This window comes from Delphinus delphis, chromosome 4, assembly GCF_949987515.2.
Source record: "Delphinus delphis chromosome 4, mDelDel1.2, whole genome shotgun sequence".
NCBI classification, from domain to species: Eukaryota; Metazoa; Chordata; class Mammalia; order Artiodactyla; family Delphinidae; genus Delphinus; species Delphinus delphis.
In genome coordinates this window covers 82,330,228-82,345,331 of record NC_082686.1, presented here as the reverse complement: position 1 = coordinate 82,345,331, position 15,104 = coordinate 82,330,228, and the positions used below count along the sequence as shown (strand labels likewise).

General features: G+C 37.6%; 1 protein-coding gene across 4 annotated transcripts in view; it reads left to right on the top strand.

Annotated features, from left to right (window-relative positions):
• The window catches only part of VPS8 (VPS8 subunit of CORVET complex), a 300,312-nt gene that overhangs the window by 122,498 nt on the left and 162,710 nt on the right, over nt 1-15,104 (top strand). For all 4 annotated transcript variants that reach the window (XM_060011002.1, XM_060011000.1, XM_060011001.1 and 1 more), the window contains 3 exons: nt 11,824-11,866; nt 13,494-13,566; nt 13,853-13,972. In XM_060011002.1, the coding sequence (XP_059866985.1) occupies nt 11,824-11,866; nt 13,494-13,566; nt 13,853-13,972 (236 nt within the window). The remainder of the gene's footprint in view (nt 1-11,823; nt 11,867-13,493; nt 13,567-13,852; nt 13,973-15,104) is intronic.

Sequence of the window (15,104 nt, the reverse complement as noted above, 5' to 3'; positions counted from 1 at the left end):
AGTATTTTTAACATCGAAGGGTTGGATTTTATCAAATGCTTTTTTCTGCATCTATTAACATAATCTTGTTTATTTTATTGATACAGTTTATAAGCTTGATTGATTTTTGATTTCTGTTAAGTCAGTCTTAAATTCTTGGAATAAATCCCGCTTGGTCACGGGGTATAATCTTTTTTATATGTTGTTGGGTTGAGTTTGCTAATATTTGTTTTGAGAATTTTTTATGGCTATCTTAATAAAGGGTATTGTTCTATAGTTTTCTTTTCATATCTTTTTTTTTTTTTGGTCTTGGTATCAAGTATACTTGGTATCTTGGTATACTTGCCTCATGGAATGAGTTAGGAAGTGTTCACTCTTCTGTCTTTTGGAAGAGGTTTTGAAGGATTCGTATTAATTCTTTAAATATACAGTAGAATTCATTAATGAAGCCATGTGAGCCAGGGATATTCTTTGTTTGAAGTTTTCAAATTACTAGTTCAGTCTCTGCTTGTTAAGTCTATTCAGATTATCCATTTCTTCTTGAGCCAGTTTTGGTAGTTTGTGGATTTCTAGGAATTTGTCCGTTTAATCTGTTGTCTAATTTGTTGGCATATAGTGTTTATGGTATTCTCTTATAATTCCTTTTATTTTTATAAGGTCTATAGTGATGTCTCTTATTACTAATTTTCGTAATTTGAGTCTTCTCTCTTCTTTTCATGGTCTGTCTAGCTAACGGTTTGTCAATTTTATTGTTTTTTTCAAAGAACCGATTCTGATTTTATTGATATTCTTTATTTTTCTTTCCTCTTTCATTTATTTCTGCTTAGTCTTATTACTTCCTTCATCTTGCTTTGGGTTTTTTTGTTGTTTTTTTTTTAAGTTTCTTGAGGTGAAAGTCTAGATTATTGATTTGAAATCTTTCCTCTTTATTAAAATAGGTGTTTACAGCTGCAGATATCTCTCTAAGCAATGCTTTAGCTGCGTCCCATAAGTTGTGGTATGTAGTGTCTTCATTTTCATTCATCTCAAAGTATTTTCTAATTTCCCTTGTGATATTGGTTATTTAGAAGTATGCTGTTTAATTCCTACATATTTGTGAATTTCTCACATTTCTTTCTGATACTGATTTCTAATTTCATTCCATTGCAGTTAGAGAACATACTTTGTATGGTTTCTGTTTTTTTTAATTTATTGAAACTTATAATATAGCCTAATGTAAAGCCTATTCTGGAGAACATTCCAAGTGCATTTGAAAATAATGTGTTGAATGTGTTTTGTTGTTGAGTGGAATGTTCTATAGATGTCTTCTAAGTTTAGTCGGCTTATAGTTTCATTCAAAACTTCTCTTTCCTGTTCCTCTTTTGCTAATTGTTCTATCCATTATTGAAAGAGGAGTATTGAAGCATCTAAATGTTATTGTTGAAATGTCTCTTTCTCACTCTGGGTCTGTCAGCTTTTGCTTCATTTTATTTTGGGGTTTCTAATGCTCTGGCAGACAGTTTACAGTTCTGCCTTATTAGCCTTTACTTCCTGCTTATGCAAATCCTCAAAGTCATCCATAGGTTGTAGGCCTTTACAGGTCTTTCCTGCGTATGTCCACAGCCCTGTACATGCACATGTCCTTCTAGAGTTCCAGAAATATGTTGGAGCTTTTGAAAGCCCCTGCAGACCTCTCATTCTCCAGTTTTTCCTTTTAAGGTTTTTGGTGGGTCTCTAATTAGTCTCTTCTGGAGGCACTGCCTCTGGCACCTGTAAAGTTAAATAATGTGCCTTGGGGATAGGGCTGTTTGCTTAGAGTAAGCTCTGAGTCAGGACAAAAAAAAAGACAAGCCCTGAGAATGGAGCTGTTGAGTGAGCTGCCACATAGGTTAGATAGTGACAGTTCTCTTAAGGATGGGCTTTTGGGGAGCTCCAAACCCATTTTGCCCCCTGGAGTGGTTGCTAGGTTGCTGGTGTTCACAGCTACCATAGCTGCAAGGCGGTTGGTTTTAAAGCTACGGTGAGGCTGGGGGAAGGGGGATGGGACTAGGTAATGTTAAGCCACCATGAAGCTCACAGTTCTTACTGAGATTCAGGCATTTTTCTTGAATAAACATTCCGTGGATTATTGCAAGCCTTCAGTTAATTTCAAGAGTTCTGGAAAAGTTGATTTTGACTGTTTCTGCCAGTATTCTCTTTGCTTTCATGGAGGAGCAGATTATTGAAGGTTCTTCCTCCACCATCTCATAGGTCAGTCCCTCTGGGTTTTGGTTTTGTTTGGTTTGCTCTTTTTTCCTCTCTGTTCTTCTCCTTGGATGATTTCTATTGCTCTACTTTCAGGGTCACGCTTTGATGTAAACTCAGCTGTTAAATACACTCAGTGCATTTTTATCTTCCACAATCGTATTTTTCAGTTCTGTAATTTTTATTTGGTTCTTTTTTTTATTGTTTCTGTTTCTTTCCCGCATCTCTTCAGTTATCTATTCAAATTTTCATGCATTGAAACATGTTTTGTTTCATTGAGGATAAATATAATAGTTGATTTAAAATTCTTATCAGTTCTAACATTTTGTTCATTTCAGGATTGGACTAGATTTTCTTTTCTTTTAAGAAAAATATGTTTTATTTTCTTGTTCCTTCACATGTTGGATAATTTTAGATTGTATCCTGGATATTTGAATGTTATGTTATGGAGATTCTGGGTTCTGTTATTTTTCTTCACTGAGAATTTTTTCTCTTTATTTTATCAGGTAATTTTCTTGGCTGGGCTTGAATTGCAGTCTCTTTCTATTGTGGCTTTCTACTGTGTCTCCAGTCTCTTCTCAAAAGGTCCTTTGTCTTTAGCTGGTCTGCTTTGATTCTGTCCCACGTGTGTGGCTTAGGGATCAGTCAGTGATGAAGGTAGTCAAGTTTGAGGATCCTCTTTCTGGCTTTCTTTTTGCAAGATTCTGCCAGTCTGTTTACTGTTCACATGTCCTACCTTCTCTATTTCCCCAACTAGAAAAATTGCTGGTTTTCCCATGTGAGCCCCCAGCTGCTGCTGTGCTTGCCACACAGACTGCGCTTAGTCAGAGGCTGAAAGCCTGTGATGGTAACTTACTTGTATACCTCCCTGTCTCCTCTCCTCTGAGCACATGAACTCCACAGCAGAGCCTGTCTGCTTCTCTTCACACTTCAGGACCTTCAGGGAGGGAACTCCAGTCGTGGTTCTGACTTTTTCTGTATGGCTGAGCTGCTTTGACTATTGTTTGTACATGGTGGTTTAGGGATCAGTCACGGATGTGGGTAGATAGTTTGGAGATCCCCTCTTTGACTCTTTCCCTTTTGGGCTTCCCCTAGTCTCTTCCACATTCATGGTTTCCTGGCTTCACTTTTCTGGTCCCCTGTGCCAGAAAGATTAGGAGTTCTCCATCCCCCACCGCCTCTGTGTGAAGTTACTTGTGTGGCTGCCAGTCTGTCCTCTTCCCAGTGAGTGTGAACTCCCTGCCAGACTTGTCTACTTCTGTTCCCTCTTCAGTAGCTTCAGGTAGCGTTTCGTATTATGTCCAGGTTTTGTAGGGTTTTTTTCTGTAAGGACAGGAGCACAGAGGATAATTTGGTAGAGTCTTAGTCCCTCTTTAGTCTTAGTCCGTTTTCAGTTGCCCTGAAACTAATCCTTTTGAAACAAACTTGAAAACTGTCTTCCACATAATATATGTAGCAGAAGTTAAAGTAGACTATTAAGAACTCCAACCAACAAGGACCTACTTTGAAAAAAAAAAAAAAAAAGACTATTAAGAATTCCAAACAGAGTGGATGAGCTTTTGCAACAGAAAATTGTCTAAAAAAAGATTTTGGGGAGAGAAAAGTAGAAAGGGGGTCAGGAAAATTAAATACTGTGTCAATTCAGTATATATTTACCAAGCATTTCCATGTTCCAGATGCTGTGCTGGATGCTAGGAACACAGAGATAGACAGACTCCATGCCCTTGAACTCATAGTAATGGAGATGGATATGTTAAACAAGTAAATTTAATTCTCTCTAGGAATATCGTGAGCTAGATGCATCCTATCTGAGATTTCTAGCAATAAAGGTTTATCTAATTAGCCAATAAACATGAACGTGTTATATCTGTAAAGTGACTGCTACCATGTACCATGCTAATTGAGTTGGATCAAGTAACATTTGGGACTTTTGGGTTTTGGTCTGGCAGAGAAAGAATTTAGAAGTCACCACTCTGTCCTACCAACAAGTAAAAAGCTCAACAAACTGAAAAATCAACAATTCTTCTTAGATCTGCCAGAGAAGTAAGGTCACAGGCCAAACCATTGCACCAAAAACTAGAGAGACAGGCAGATACAGAGAATCACAACTGACAGGATCAGACATCTCTGCAGGAACCAGTGCTAGGGTAGGAAAATCTGAACTGCAATTGATGGTTTGTTGCAGGCTCAATGTGAACAAGTCTGAAATTTAAAAACTCCAGGAGGACCCAGTCATAGGGAAGCCTCCACACTTTTGTGAAATTTACCTCCAGGACTGCTACTGGCTTCTCACAGTGATCATCAGAGAAAAATCCCTTGTGCTTCTGCAGGGGGATGGGGGAAAGGAACCATTTTGAAATATGTCAGAGTATTCTGTGTTTCTTAACTAAAGCCGGCCTTCAGGAAACACTGTTTTGCTGAAGCTTGACCTGCTGTGGGTTTATCAGAGCTGAACTTACCTGGGAGAAGGAAAATACCCAACTCCAGCACCTTCAACCCATTCTGTCCACCTAAGGGGGAAAAAAACTGAGAAGCACTGGTGAAGTTCACATTCCAGGGTCACAGGTTTACCAAAAGACTGAGACCTAATCAAGACTATAGGACACTTCCCTCTCTTCACACCTTACTACCACATTACTAAAGATATATTTACTGTAGTGCCTTTTACCCAGTGCATCATGTGTGCCTTTCAAAAATTACAAGGCAAATTAAAAGGCAAGTTGAAGAGTTTGAAGTTTGCAGAGACAGAACAAACATCAAAACTAGACTTAGATGTGGCAGGAGTATTGGAATTATTAGACCAGGAATTAAAAAAAAATACTATGATTAATATATTAAGGGATTTAATGGAAAAAGTAGACAACATGCAAGAACAGGTGGATAATATAAGCAGAGAGATGGAAATTCTAAGAAAGAATCAAAAATAAATGTTAAACATCAAAAACAATGTAGCAGAAGTGAAGAATGCCTTTGATGGTCTCATTAGTAGACTAGACACACATCTGGGGAAAGAATCTCTGAGCTTGGGGATATAGCGTTAGAAAGTTCTAGAACTGAAAAGCAAAGAGAAGAATACTGAAAAAAAAGTAGAACAGAATATCCAAGAACTATAGGACAATTACAAAATGTGTAACGTACATGTAATGGGAATATCAGAAGGAGAAGAAAGGGAGAAAGGAACAGAAGCAATATTTGAAACAATAATGACTGAGGATTTCCCCAGATTAATGTCAGACACCAAACCATAGATCCAGGAAGCTTAGAGTACACCAAGCAGGATAAATAGGAAAAAAAAAAGAGAGAGAGAAAGCAAAAAACCCTACAAGTAGGCATGTATTCAAACAGCAGAAAATAAAAGGTAAAGAGAGAATAAAATATTTAAGGTTTTGAGAGAAAAACCCACCAACATAGAATTTTGTACCCTGAGGAATTCTTCAAAAGCAGAAGAGAAATAGAGACTTTCTCAGACAAACAAAAATTGAGGGAATTTGTTACCAATAGAAATGTCTTGCAAGAAATGTTAAAAGAAGTTCTTTAGAGAGAAAGAAAATAATATAGATAAGAAATCTGGATCCAAGAAGGGAGGAGCATCAGAGAATGATTAGTAAAGGTAGAATAAAAACTTACATATTTCTTACTCTTAATTGAACCATCAGATAACACTTTATTCAAAATAATAATAGCAATAGTGTATTTGATATTATATGCGTGTGTGTGTATGCTTATGTATAAATGAAATGAATGACAGCAAGGATACAGTTATAGGAGGGAGGAATTAGGACTATTTTGTTATTATAAGGTCCTTGTACTACCCATGAAGCAGTATAGTGCTATTTGGAAGTAGGTTTGGATTAGTTGTAAATGCTGCAAACTTGAGGGCAACAACTAAAAATAGACACATAATAGATGTAATATGAAAGGGGAGAAAATGGAGTCATATAAAATACTCAGTTAAGACTACAAAAGGCAGAAAAAGTTGGAATAAAGAACAAAATTTGGAATAAAGGACAAGAAATAGAAAACAGTAACAATATGGTAGATATTAATTCAACTATGTTAATAATCATTTTAAATATCAGTAGTCTATACCAATTAAAAGAGATTGTTAAAATGGATTAAAAACAAGAACCAACTAAGTGTTGGGTATAAGAAACCCATTTTAAATATGAAGACACATTAAGTAAAGAAATGGAGAAAGGTGTACTATAATAATACTACTCAAAAGAAAGCTGGAGTGGCTGTATTAATTTCAGACACAGCCAACTTCAGAGCAAAGAAAATTATCAAGGATAAAGAGAGGCATTACACAATACTCCAAGAAGACGTAATGATCCTTAATCTGTGTGCACCTAACAACAGTGTCAAAATACATGAGGCAAAAACTGATAGAATAGCAAGGAGAAATAGGTAAATCCACTGTTATAGTTGGAGACTTTTAACACCCCTCTATGAGAAGTGGACAGATCCTGCAGGCAGAAAATCAGTAAGGACATAGTTGAGCTGAAGTTATGAACTAAGCACCATCATTCAGCTGGATACTACTGGTATCTATAGGCTCCTTTATCCAACAGTAACACATTACACATTCTTCTCAAGCTCACATGAATCATTCACCAAGATAGACCATGTTCTGGGTCATAAAACACACCTCAACAAACTTAAGAGAATAGAAATCATATAATGCTTGCTCTCAGACCACAGTGGAACTAAACTAGAAACTACTAGGAGAAAGAAAGCTGGAAAGTTCCCAAATACTTGGAAATTAAACAACATATTTCTAAGTAATAATGGACAAAGGAGAAATCTCAAGAGAAATTTAAGAGTAATTTGAACTAAATGAAAATGCTTACAAAAATTTGTGAGATGCAGCAAAAGCAGTGCTTGGAGGGAAATTTATAACATTGAATTCATATAGCAGAAAAGAAAAAGATCTAAAATCAATACTCTAAGCTTCTACCTTAGGAATTTGGAAAAAGAAGAACAAATTAAATCCAAAGTGAGCAGAAGAAAAGAAAAGAAAAATTAGAGCAGAAATTAATAAAATTGAAAACAGGAAATCAGTTGAGGAAATTGTTGATTTGGGGGGATATGGTTAAAACCAAAAGCTGTTTCTTTGAAAAGATCAATAAAATCTATAAGCCTCCAGTCAGGCTAACTTAGATAAAAAGGAGAGAAGACACAAATTACTAATATCAAAAATGAAAGAGGGGACAACTGTACAGATCTCATGGGCATTAAAAGGATAATAAAAGAATATTATGAACAATTCTGTGCTCATAAATTTGATAACCTGGATGCAACAGGCCATTTTTTTTTTCTTTTTTTTTTTTTTTTTTGCGGTACGCGGGCCTCTCACTCTTGTGGCCTCTCCCATTGCGGAGCACAGGCTCCGGACGCGCAGGCTCAGCGGCCATGGCTCACGGGCCCAGCCGCTCGCATCATGTGGGATCTTCCCGGACCGGGGCACAAACCCGTGTCCCCTGCATCGGCAGGCGGACTCTCAACCACTGCGCCACCAGGGAAGCCCCCCAGGCCAGTTTTTTGAGATATAAAATTTGCCAAAACTCACACAAGAAGAAACAGACAATCTGAATAAGCCTGTATCTATTAAAGAAATCGAACCAGTAATTAATAACCTTCTAAAACAGAAAGCACCAGGCCCAGATGTGTTTCACTGGTGAATTTTACCAACCATTTAAGGGAGAAATTATGCCAGTTCTCTACAATCTCTTCAGAAGACAGAGCTCAGGGAATACTTTCTAACGTTTTCTATGAGGCCTGCATTACCCTAATACCAAAATCAAAGACATTACAAGGAAAGAAAACTTACAGACCAGTATCTCTCATGAACATAGATGCAAAAATTCTCAACAAAATATTGGCAAATTGAATCCAACAAGCTATAAAAAGAATTATACACCACAACTGAGATTTTATACCAGGTATGCAAGGCTGCTTCAACATTTGAAAATTAATGTATTCCATCACATCAGTAGGCTAGAGAAGAAAAATCACATGATCATAAATCAGTAGATGCCGAAAAAGCATTTAACAAAGTCCAACTCCCATTCATGATAAAAACTCTCAGCAAATGGGGAATAGAGGAAAACTTCCTCAACTCGATAAAGAAAATGTACAGAAACCCTACAGCTAATGTCATACTTATTGATGAGAAACAATGGTGGGAAACAGGGCAAGGATGTCCTCTTCTTACCACTGCTTTTCAACATCATACTGAATGTCCTAATGCAAAAAGACAAGAAAAGCAAATAAAAGGTATAACGATTTGGAAGGAGAAATAAAACTGTTTACAGGTGACATGATCATTTATGTAGAAAGTCTGAAAGAACTGACCCCAAAACTCCTGGAACTAATAAACAGTTGTTGCAAGTTTGCACATACAAAGTTAATATACAGAAGGCAGTCACTTTACTGTATACCTGCAGTGAACAAGTGGAATTTGAAATTAAAAACACATTACCATTTATATTAGCACCCTAAAAAATGAGATACTTATGTATAAATCTGACAAAGTTTGTACAAGATCTGTATGAGGAAAACTACAAAACTCTGATGAAAGATATCAAAGAACTAAGTAAATGGAGAGATGTTCTGTGTTTATGGATAGGAGGACTCAATACTGTCAAGATGTCATTTTGTCCCAAGTTGATCTACAGATTCAGTGCAATCCCAGTCAAAATCCCAGCAAGTTATTTTTTTTTTGGATATTAACAAACTGATTCTGAAATTTATATGGAGAAGCGAAAGACCCAGAATAGCTAAGGCAGTATTTAGACAGAAGAACAAAGTTGGAGGACTAACACTACCTGACTTCAAGACTTAATATAAAGCTACTATAATCAAGACAGTGTGGTATTGGCAAAAGAATAAAAAAAAAAGATCAGTAGAACAAAATAGCTCTGAAATAGACTCTCATAAACATAGACAACTGATCTTTGAAGAAGCAAAGGCAATACATTTGTGTAAAGATAGTCTTTTCAACAAATGGTGCTGGAACATCCGGACATCCACACACAAAGAAGTTGACTCTAGACACAGACCTTACACTCTTCACAAAAATTAACTCAAAGCACATCATAGACCTAATTGGAAAATGCAAAACTATAAAATATCTAGACGGTAACGCAGGCAGTAACCTAATTGACTGTAGTTACGGTGATGAATTTTTAGATACAACACCTTCTTGAAGAACAAGAAGAACACTTTCTTCTCTAAGAAAGAAAGATTATTATCCATGAAAGAAGTATTGATAATCTGGGCTTCATTAAAATTAAAAGCTTTTGCTCTGCAAAACACAATGTCAAGAGAATGAGAAGATAATCCACAGATGGGGAGAAAATATTTGCAAGAGACTGTTAACCAAAGTATACAAATAACTCTTAAAACTTGACAATAAGAAAATGAATAATGTGGACTTCCCTGGTGGCACAGTGGTTAGGAATCTGCCTGCCAATGCAGGGGACATGGGTTCGAGCCCTGGTCCAGGAAGATCCCACATGCCGTGGAGCAACTAAGCCCGTGTGCTACAACTACTGAGCCTGTGCTCTAGAGCCTGCGAGCCACACTGTTGAGCCTGCGTACCACAACTACTGAAGCCCGTGCACCTAGAGTCTGTGCTCTGCAACAGGGAAGCCACCACAATGAGAAGCCCGTGCACTGCAACAAAGAATAGCCCCCGCTCGCCACAACTAGAGAAAGCCCGCACACAGCAACGAAGACCCAACGCATCCAAAAATAAAATAAATAAATGAATAAATTTATTTAAAAAAAGAAAATGAATAATGTGATTAAAAAATGAGCAAAGACCTGAACACACATCTCACCAAAGAAGATATACAGATGGCAGGTAAGCATATTGAAGGATGTTCAACATCATCAGGGAATTACAAATTAAAACAACAGTGGGATACCAGTACAACATACCTATTAGAATGGCTGAAATCTGGAACATCAACAACACCAAATGCTGGCTAGGATGTGGAGCAATAGGAACTCTCATGTATTGCTGGTGGGAATGCAAAATGGTACAGCCACTGCGGAAGACAGTTTGGCAATTGCTTATAAAACTAAACATACTCTTACTGTACGATCCAGCAGTTACACTCCTTTACCCAAAGGTGTTGAATATTTATCCACACAAAGACCTCTGCACAGATGTTGATAGTAGCTCTCTTCATAATTGCCCAGACTTGGAAGCAACCAAGATACTCTTAAGAAGGTGAATGGGTGAATAAAGTGTGGTACATCCATACAATGGAATCTTATTCAGCACTAAAGGTAAATGAACTATCAAGCCATGAAAAGACTTGGAGGAAACTTAAATGCATTGCTAAGTGAAAGAAGCCAGTCTGAAAAGGTTACATCATGTATGATTCCGATTATATGACATTGTGGAAAAGGCAAAACCATGGAGACAGTAAAAGGATCAGCGTTTGTTAGGGGTTGGGGGCGATGGAGGGATGAATAGGTAGAGCACAGGATTTTTAGGGCATTGAAACTATTCTCTATGATACTATAATGGTGGATATATGTCATTATACATTTGTCAAAGCGCATAGAATGTACACCACCAAAAGTGAACCTTAATATGAACTGTGGGCTTCAGGTGGTAATGATGTGCCAGTGTACATTCATTGATTATAAGAAATGTCCCACTGGTGCAGGGTGTTGCCAGTTGGGGGGTCGTGTGGTGTGGGGATCAAGGGGTAGATGGGAAATCTCTATACCTTCCTCTGGGTTTTGCTGTGAACATAATTAAAACTTCTCTAAAAAACAACGTTTATTGATTCAAAAAATGGAATTGAAGCAGAATGTAATTATTCATACAGTTTTGAGCAATTCAAGTTTATTTGCACTTACAACAACACAGATTTGGAGTATTTATAAAGGATTATTGATTAAGAGATATACACTTGCTTGCATTATTCCAGTATTCATGTCAAAAGTAGAAATTTCAGTTCATCAATATTACCAACTACAGATTCCTGTAATCTGCACACTGTAAGGCTTACTGATCATTTCACCCACTCCTGATGCTCTTACACTATTCTTTGTTAACTTTGATCTTTTAGTCTAAAACTCAGTCTAGTTATGTTTCCAATTTCTTTTAACCAAGAAATAGGTTTATACTACCAGATGACAGAACCTTACATTTTAGATGTAACTTAGGATACAAAGGGTCCGAAAGAGTGTTTAATCTTAAGTTTCTTAAACGTTTGTGAACAAGAGTCCATGTTACAAATAAGAAGACATTATAGTTATGCCTTAATATTAATTAGTGAATTCAGCAACTCATTGCCTGCTCAATACCTTCCCTGCGTCCAAGCTATTCGTTAAGCCAACAATACATAGACCTCTACACTAAGATTTATACCTTCTACATGTACCCTTGAATGACTCATTGATTTTGTGTCTGTGAAGAGACTCTAAAGGAAATTCTAAAAATAATAATAATTAAAGTGGTCTTATCTCACTTTTCTATTGTTTGGGAATATACCTGCCTCACCTCAAATGCCAAGTTTTATTTTTTGTTTCCACATAAAGATTGTATTTCTGAAAAGATTTTGAGAGAGAATTGCTAAAGATACTTCTCTATTTTAGATGAGCAAGTTGTTATGGGCAACAAGCTTCTTGTATATATTAGGTAAGAGATTTTTAATTTATTTATCTGTGTATGCTTCTTTTACAGAATTTCTCCTATATTCTTAGGGGTACTGTCATCTATTATCTGTACAGTGCTTTTCGTTTTTCAGTGTTCTTTCATGTATAGCAGTGCTTCTGAACGGTGGGTGATTCTGTCCCCCATCCCCTCTCCCCTCCGCCAGACATTGCAATGCCTAAAGACCTTTTTGCTTTGTCACAGCTGGGGTGGAGTAGAGATGCTCCTGGTACCTGGTGGATAGAGGCCAGGGATGCTGCTGAGCATCCTGTAATGTACAGGGTAGTCCCCACAACAAAGAATTCTCTCTCCCAAAGTATCAATAGGGCAGAGGTTGAGAAACCCTGATACAGAGTATTTTACTTTTACTACCAACAAGTCTGTGGGATATGTATTTATCCATATTTTATATATAAGGGCAAGAGATTAGTTTGCATCACGAAGAAGTTAGTGACAGAAGTGAGCTGAAATGTTTATGTCCTTACTTCTGGAACAGAGTTCTTCCAATAGACTATGCAGGCTCAGAACCGTGTCCCGATAGAGTTTTACATAGATAACTGGCTGGCAGACAGGCAGGAAGGTGGCAGAACTTGCTGGCACATCATTTTAGCTTCTATATGCATCAGAGTTAACTTCGAGACCTATTTCATATCTGTTACATTGTTTTTTTAGTGTAGAAGAACATGTATAGCATTTACCTAGTACTTTATCTTCTGTACTTTAAACTTTTAAGAATATGCAGGTATCTAGCTGTCTCTAACATTCAAAATTGATGACTGCTTCAAATTCACTTAAAATTCACTTCCCCCTACCCCCAGCTGCCCAAATGAGGGCATATTCAGGAGACATTTTTATAATCCAGCCCACAAAGCAAGTCGTTGGCCATTAGGAAGGTCTGATTTGGAGGTGAAACTGTACAGTTAATTTCTCATGAGATTCTAATTCTCCCTGAAGGCTTGTCTGACTACAGATATTTTTTAGCCTAGCTCATTCCCCATCTTTATTCACCATTCTTAGAACCACTGGATTTAAAAGTCTCTGAGGGGCTTCCTTGGTGGCGCAGTGGTTGAGGGTCCGCCTGCCGATGCAGGGAACACGGGTTCGTGCCCCAGTCCGGGAGGATCCCATGTGCTGTGGAGCGACTGGGCCTGTGAGCCGTGGCCGCTGAGCCTGTGCGTCCGGAGCCTGTGCTCCGCGGCGGGAGAGGCCACAGCGGTGAGAGGCCCGTGTACTGCAAAAAAAAAAAAAAAAAAGTATAATGATGCTGTTAGTCTCTTTCCAGATGCTGGATATGAGACTTTTAGGTAATCTGTCCTTATTCCTTCTTGCCCATTTAGTGCAGCTTGAGTTTTTCTTAGGAAAAATAAGAAAAAAGGAAAGCTGTTACTCAGTTACAGGGTGTATTATTTCACCACCATCTCTGTTGCCCACATTTTCTGAACTGGCTATCATCTTGATCTGGGCTTGGACCTGACCTAACTGACAAAAGCTGAGCCTGCTTAAACTTCAAACTACTATCTTGGGTTTGAGAAACAATGTGTTCCCGGGAAGTTATTTAGCCCATTATAAGTCACCAAATCTGTTCTCTTTCTTCTCTTCTCTTTTCTTCTAGCTGTTGTCTAGCAGGTCGTGCCTATCCCCTTGGTGACATCCCTGAAGATCTTGTTCCCTTGGTTAAAAACCAGGTTGGTGCTATTTTCATAGCGTTTTTACTCTCTTGTTAAAATGTGGTAAAGACAAATTGTAATAGAGGGTTACACATGGGTCAGGAGTTATCAGCTGTGACAGGAGAGAGGCTACATACCACCGCTGAAGCCAGTAATTATAGCTGAGAGAGGTTAGAGAAGTTATAACACAGTGGCAATTTAAAGTAAATTCAACCTGCTTTTATTTTATCCAAATGGGAATCATTGCTTCAGCAAGATACTTTGTAAGGTGAGAAAATAATCACCTTTTTTTTTCAACTTGCAGGTTTTTGAATTTTTAATTCGCCTGCATTCAACAGAAGCTCCCCCTGAGGAAGAAATCTATCCCTATATACGGACTTTGCTACATTTTGACACAAGAGAATTTCTAAATGTATTGGCGCTGGTAAGAAATAATACGATTCTAAGGTATTTTTAAAAGGAGTCAGGGTGATAATTTTTTTCTAATAGAAAGAAAGACAAATAATAGTCCTTATGCAAGTACAGTTTTTATGCCCTAGCAGTAAGGCAGGGTTTCAAATATTTAATATTTTTGCCACCCATATTTTCTAATCCTTTTTCTCCCTTCTACCCTTCCTTTCCTGCTTCCTTCCCCTCTCTTTCTTCTCTCCCTTCCTGTTTCTCTATGTCTGCCTGTCTGTCTCTGTTCTCTGTCTCTTTCTGACACATCCTTATTAAAAAGTTAAAGCAGGATTAGATGTGGTACATCCTTGATTTCATAAATTGTTAGTTTGTATACTAAATATGGAAGATTGCTCTGAATGACATGTGGTGATGATGATAGTAGAAGTAACTGGAGTTGAAGTGGAACGTGGAAGCTTGCTGAAAAGACATCCTTGTACATGTTTTATTAAAGATGGATTTGGGTGAGCCAGAGTCTCTGTGAAAATGCCCCCAGGGGAATAATTATATAACACATGATATACTTTCCCAATTAAATCATATTGTAGTTTTTTAAAAAGCTTTTGATAATATGGACAGCACTTACATTTTAGTGTTTAGTGAAGCAGCAGGCTCAAAAATTATTAAAAAACCAAATATTGTATGTGTACAATATTTGGAGAGAAAAAACAGGAAGGAAGTACATCTAAATATTAATAGAGATTAACTGTGTGAGATGGGGTAAATTTATTTAATGAGCATATAGTACTCTTGTAAGTTGAATAATAAACTGTTACAATTTTTAAAAATGCCTGTGAGAAGGTTGAGATCCCACTCATATCATGTTTTGCATTAGTTTAATTTGAAAATCTGATTTCAGAAGTAGTAACTTTAATAGCATAGGAAGAAGGGAAAAGAAACTTAGAAGTCAGATCTAAGGACTTCCCTGGTGGTGAAGTGGTTAAGAATCTGCCTGCCCCAATGCAGGGGACACGAGTTCAAGCCCTGGTCCGGGAAGATCCCACATGCCGTGGAGCAATTAAACCTGTGTGCCACAACTACTGAGCCTGCGCTCTAGAGCCCGCGAGCCACAACTACTGAGCCCGCGAGCCACAATTACTGAAGCCTGCACGCTT